General features: G+C 29.4%; 2 protein-coding genes across 7 annotated transcripts in view; one reads left to right on the top strand and one right to left on the bottom strand.

Annotated features, from left to right (window-relative positions):
• LOC108754709 (solute carrier family 26 member 6-like) overlaps nt 1-3,733 on the bottom strand; it is a 16,894-nt gene extending 13,161 nt beyond the window's left edge. The window contains exons 1-2 of one of the 6 annotated variants that reach the window (XM_018497214.1): nt 3,686-3,733; nt 2,497-2,524 (exon numbers count right to left, since the gene is read on the bottom strand). In XM_018497214.1, coding sequence (XP_018352716.1) covers nt 2,497-2,524; nt 3,686-3,733 — 76 coding nt within the window. The other 5 variants (XM_018497215.1, XM_018497218.1, XM_018497220.1 and 2 more) reach the window with 5 other exon arrangements.
• The window catches only part of LOC108754712, a 68,212-nt gene that overhangs the window by 18,092 nt on the left and 43,268 nt on the right, over nt 1-6,852 (top strand). The gene's annotated exons all lie outside the window — the stretch shown is intronic.

Raw genomic sequence — 6,852 nt, forward strand, 5'->3', positions numbered from 1 at the left:
CTCTCTCTCTTTCATATCAATTTTATATTCACAAACCATTCCACAGCAATAAATTATGCGTACCCTTAGGTATGCACAATTCCTCTACTTTTCCCTAATGTTTTTTTTTTAAGTTTATGATATTTTCTTTTTCTAAAATATTTATTTTTATTTTTCGATTTTTTTTTTTCGTAAAAATATAATTTAAAAATAAAACATTCTTTTTTGTACTTTTCTGCAAAATTTTTGTTTACAGTTTTGATCGTAACTTTTAATATTATTGAAACCTTTTTCCGTTTTTTTTTTACAGATTTAAATTCTATACAGTTTCGAGTTTTGAAAAAAAAATTAAGTAAAACCCGTTGTGAAAGATACAACAAAGAGAAAAAGCTTCGGATGTAAATTAAAATCATTTTTTGGAGAGAGAGAGAGAGAGAGAGAGAGAGAGAGAGAGAGAGAGAGAACTATAGTTGAGGACTAAATATAATATTGCTAATATAAAATATTTTACCTGTAATTTTTTTTGTATAATACAGTTACTGCGATTTTGCTAAAATTCCTTACTTGTAGCAACAAATGGATTTGATTTTTGAATTCAGCGCAACAACTTATATGTTAAATCACTTTACTGAGTTTAGACAATGATTACAAAGTTTCATTTCGCAAGCTAGTGTAATCATTGCATACCTGCTGTAACGTATGGTAACTTTCACTATATGTAATATACAAGAAAAGCACAAGATAGCAAGAACAAATGGTTATGTTAGTAGTTAAATTCCGTTGTATTCACTAGTTGAATAATTACTCGACTACGCGCATGATTTCGCGAACCGCAAGTGTACGCGGCGGTAAACGAGCGCATAATGCAACATGCGGCTCCTTCCCGCAACACGTGCACTAGTCGTATATCCTTCGTGCGATATAAATTAAAGATTCGTTCACTGCGTGACATGCTACTCTCTTTGGATCCGTAGCGTGATGTATCAGTACGTCACATGTCGCGAGAGAGCAAATCGCGCAGATCGTGAAACACACTGCCAGCCGTTAACACTATATCGCAATCCGGTTACGTCGGCCAACGATAACGAACGAGTTCAGCTCAGTACACATTTGTCAATATTACTAAATCTTTCTCTTCACCATTACGTGCGTGTATTTGAAAGTAGCAATTGATAATGATCGATTAAAATTACATCGTCATATTATGCGTAGGTGTGTGTCATATAGTTATCGTGACATCATAAGTGACACCTCTAAGCTCTGGATAAAATCCGTGAATGATGAATTTAAAGACTTCAAATATTTATATATAAATATGTTAAAAGAATATATTATTCTCGGAAATAATTCTATACGATCTCGTAAAATATGAATTTTGTTCTTTATTAATTAATAGTAGATACCTTATTTAAAAAAAAAAAATGGATTCGCTTGACATTGAAAGCTTTTAATTGTGATACATCATAACGTATCAACTACAGTTATTTATGCATATGTGCGCGAGTGTGTTTGTACAGGAAAAACAAAATAACATTTCTGTACTGTTACCTGAATTGTTACAATACAATGATCTTTTTTTTTTATTCGTTCTCGATCAGAAGTTGCTCTGTGAATTGATGGCAAAATCAATGGAAAAAGAAGAGAAAAGTGTACGAAAACTATTAAACACAATAATACGATCTTTGATCCAGAGATTTCTTTCACTGACTCGTGTTCATCCGGACGCAACGACTGGATTCTCTCACGTTTTCGTTTTCGCAAGATCGTTTCGATTACGCATTAACAGGTCGACCTTCCGCGATAGGCACTGGTCTCGGATTTCTTCGAACACGTTACTCGTTGCCTTCAGAAATTCGACTCCCGTGAATAGGCGCCACAAAATTCGAAGAGAATTTCGTCGACTGTGTCAGCGATCGTTAATGCTACTGTTCTAATCTACAATGACGGAAGCGTTCCCATTGCTCCTCTCAGAATAATAAATATCGGTCAGATTTCTCTTGATCTTGAGAGATCACGAGCAAACACCGATTGCGACAAGAGACAGATAGAGTAGGGATCAGTCAACTTCGTTGAAATATATATAGTAAACTAGATAATGTCATAAATGCCTTAATGCTCAGTATATTTATGTTTACTAAGGTACTTTTTCGGATGTGTTATTTAGTTGGCTGTATAATAAGTTACTTCATAAAAATGTTATTTATCTTATTTATGTCAAATATTTTCTTTTAAAAGTTTTCTTAGCATTTCGTTTAACGATAAGACAAATTCATTTATGTATCATAATGTAATTTCAGTCACATTTTTGTATTTAAACCATAATCAGTAGCTAAATATTATATAATGCATTTCTTTGAAAAGTATTCTTTCATTGAATGATAAGACATTTATAATATTTAATGCAGGAAGAAGTGTTTTTCTTTCCCTTTTTCTACTTACAAAATATGTTGTAACGATTAGTTAAAGTGCTAATTTTCTCAATATCCATGTCATGGCAAAATATCAAGCGGAACGTACCTTCTCTGTTTGCGCTGCTGCATCTTAGCTGAAAGAAAAAAAGGTTTCGATAATGAGAGACAATACTGACACTACTTATAACACAAATATACATACTTGACAATTTTGCCAATTTATCATATTTTTTATATTCTTTTAATATTTATGTTCATAAATATTAATGTAATTAGAATAAAGCAAAAATTATATATCAAAATTTTACCTAAATATTTTTCTAAATTTGAAATAGAGATTATCTATCAACAAGCCTCTTTGTAATAAATTAAACTTGAACGTCTCGCGTGTACTTGAACTGAATTTTGTTCTGATATCATGTTTTATTGGAGATGCAAACGATTAATTTGATAATTATACTCAGATGTTGAAATAACACAAACGAAGACTCTTTGCATGTTTGATTACTGTACATAGAGGCAAGCCAAATTTACATATGTACTTAGACTCGTATTCACAACTTGAATTTATAACTGTATGTAACCGTGTAATTTCCATCTTATGATGATCAAATGCATTCTTAGCAATAAATAAATATTGTTTAGAATCAGAAGGCCACATTTAATACTATCTAGAGAGGAATATGCATTTCCGCGTAATTGTATTTATCTGTTTTTTATTAGTGATTCGAATCGGTATGTAATTAACTTATTTTTTCCATTCTATTATAAATAATATAAATTTTATTTATGTTGTTATAAATTATTTAATTTTAATTTAATTTAATTTAGTTTATTGCAAAGCTTTGTGAAAAAGACTACATGTTAACAGAGTAATAGAGGAAATGCTATTATAATTTCACTGAATAGAAAACATCTTTTCAAGATAAAGTATAAATCTCACTTTAAAACAAAAAGTTGATTGAAAAATTCCGTTCCGGCGATTGCGTCATAGAGTATTCAACATCGACAATAGTTTGAGCAATATCAATAATTTTAAATTTATTATCGTTGAAAATTTAAACATATTCAGATTGAAAACTCACTAAATGATGTATCTATTTTAAAAGAAGTTTTTTTTTTTCATTTTAGAATTGAACCAATTGGAAAATATTTTGATTTGAAATTCTACATAATTATCCGCAAATATATGTAATTACATTACTTGAGAAATATAATACATTTTACACCTTTGGAGCCACTTTCTGAATTTTTTATATCGAATCTTTCGTTTTTTTTTTTTTGTTATTACGTACCAGACTTTCTTCACTGCTTGTTTCGACGTTGTCTCTGGAAATTCCCATTGGACTATTGTGTTCAGCTATGCACTATGTACTATTTATATAGCGATGAGACGTTGATAACTTTCTTAACTTTGATAACAAAAATCACTGTATCTTTTTAAGAATTAAATGAAACACCCGCGATCTGCTATTCGATCTCGACTTTTCGAGCGTCAATATGATTTACAATAATCGTCGAGTGGCACTGTCCTACTTGAACTTTCTCGACTGGTAAACATAAATTCTGCTCGTCAATCTGTCCCTGTTCGCACAGACTACGAACAATGATACGCGCGTATTCGATACATTCATTGAAAGAGATAATTTGAAGAAACGTAAAAATGTAAGCGGGCGTGATAATTCTTGATTTTCTCACTGACAAATCAATATTTCGTTCGAAATATTCGCCATTTTTAATATTTTTCTGTTTTGCAAAAAATTAATGTTTTTAATTATTTTATTATTGTTGTAAAATAGAAGGGTAATATATAATAGAAAAAGATATTCTGATAAAAATAAATAAATTTATATATATATATATACAAATGCAAAACATAAGCCTCACCAAAATGTTAGAAGAAGGATTTAAAACTTTTAATTTAATTTGACTATATTTAATTTGTCCTTCTTTTAACGCCCTATATTTGATATTCTATTACTTTGCGCTAAATATGCAAAACGTTTATTGAAAAAATTATTGAGACAAGTAGTGTGAAATAATTAAATGTATTAATTTATAAAATAATATTTAGATATATTTTTATATCTAATTAGCAATTGTTATTCAAAATGGTTTATTTGCAGTAAAAACACGCTATTTGGTAGTCTTTTATCGCGTTTATATAAACACAGCGATGCCGTCTCATTTCGTCAACAATGCGATTTATTTGTGTCTACTTGTTTATCATTTTTATCAGCCGTGATAAATTCTACGGCGCCTTCGATGCGAGCGCATAGTTTGTCTTTCATAGTTTGTCAGGAACGAAAACGGACATGTAAGGTCAGGGGATGCCTTTATCTGTATCGTATAAACTGCATATCATTTTTGCGAGGACACGTGCGTAATTTTTCAGAATTATATGTAGAACATAAAATTTATATGTAGTTATTTATAATACTATAATAATCGTATAATAAAGCTTCGCGAACAATAGATCTCAAAGGAATTCTTATTTAGAACCAATTGATTCAACATATCATTTGCAAACAAAAGAAAGAGTCTAGTCTTGCAACGAACAACGGATAAATGTTTGCATTATAACATTGCAGATCGTGTGATGTTGCGATGAATGCGCGACATCCGAATTGCGGCGGTCGCATAAAAGTTTTCATTCGTCATCGTGTGCATTCAACGACGGCATGTAAATGTAAATGAGCGAAATTTGTCCCGGATCAAGAAGAAAGTTGAAAGAAGCTCAACACGTCCGCGTACTTATTCTTGCTATCATTGCATAGGAAGAGTAGAGGTAGCTTCATAATGAAAGAGCCGATACGTGACCGGTTCTATAGATTTCGCGGAGCCTCTCTCGAGCTTGAGTCAATAACACGTGCCGGAATATCAGCCATTATATAACATAGGTATGTGCTTGAACGTCAAGTCTACTGTGCTCTAATTTTATTTCTTTAAAATTTTCCTTTGAATAACGTTTCGTAATATTTAACGTCAGTATGAAGCAATGATAAACATACATATGCATCTTTTTTTCTATATTTCTGCAATGTATATTAAGATGATCAATTTTTTTAAAAAAAGGTAAAGAGAAACATTTTAAAAAATTCAATATTTAATTGTCGTAATTAAATTTTAATAGATGCTCATTTTTTAAAATAATTATTATTGCAATATTATATTATTATATTTGTAAATAACTAATAACACTTAATAATCACGTGAGATTACAACAAAAATTACGCCAAGAGAAGTTACGAGATCAGATTTATTTTTTTAAATTATGCTTTTCTACTGAATGTATTTTATGAATATAATATCTGGGTTTTTAAATAAAAAATATTCTTCACATATTAGTTGAAAATCATATTTCACATTTATTATTTTCACTTATTATTTTCTGTTATTATTTAAAAGAACAATTTATAATCATGCCCTTAATTTGAGACAAAATGTGGGACGCGTTGTAAAGTGGAACAAAGAATTAAAATCTGTCTTTCCTAATTTGGAACGATTGGTCATTAAGATGTGTATGTTTCATAAATATATATAGCAAAATATTAAGGAAAATGTACTTCTTCTACTTTTTTTAAATCAGTGAATAATTTCCATAATATGAGTGAGCGCATCAATATTTTATAATTAATAATCTATTTAAAAAATTTATAAAACAATTTCTTTTTACACTATTACTTTATAAGAAACGTAACTCTTTCGATTTACATATTATAAAGTGTATATTTTATAATATTTTCAGTATCTAATGTAACAAAGGTATGTTCTTCCTAGAATAACTAATAACACTTAATAACATCACGTAGTAAACATTATTGTAAAAATTATCGTTTATTTGATCAGCTGCATTCAATTTATTGAGAAGTATGTTAAAACTTGATATATGATTTTCTATATCTTCTTGCTGTAATTGAAAGTTTCAAACTTTGCAAGAAATGTTGTTTGGTTTCTTAGCAAAGTTGGAAATACAACCTGTTTTCCTCCGCGTTGGTTATTGTTGGTGTTTGCTACCGACTTTGAATGTGTCCACAAAATCAATTGCAATCTTCTGAAACTTATCTGACTCATATCTATGTCTTCCATCACTTTTCACGATCGAGAGACCCTCTGCTTTATAGCTAACTTATATTTTATATGTATACATATACATATATATATGTGTACATATATAATATGTATAATAAAGAAAAATTTATAATTGATAATATGCATTTAAAGCAGATTACATATAACGTAGATGAATAATTATCCTATTTGCACAAAAATATGTCTTATTAAAAAAACAATTAATATTTTTTTATATTATAAAAATGGAAGACTTGCATATTTATTTTGAGCATACTTTAAATATTTTTAAATCCACAAGCTTTTTTGGAATGTTGGAACGAGATTTTAAATCTAATCTACTTATTTTATTTTTAGCTACTGCTACAGAGATTATCAGAAAATTTTCTTT

Source organism: Trachymyrmex septentrionalis, unplaced genomic scaffold (assembly GCF_001594115.1).
Source record: "Trachymyrmex septentrionalis isolate Tsep2-gDNA-1 unplaced genomic scaffold, Tsep1.0 scaffold80, whole genome shotgun sequence".
Lineage (NCBI taxonomy): Eukaryota > Metazoa > Arthropoda > Insecta > Hymenoptera > Formicidae > Trachymyrmex > Trachymyrmex septentrionalis.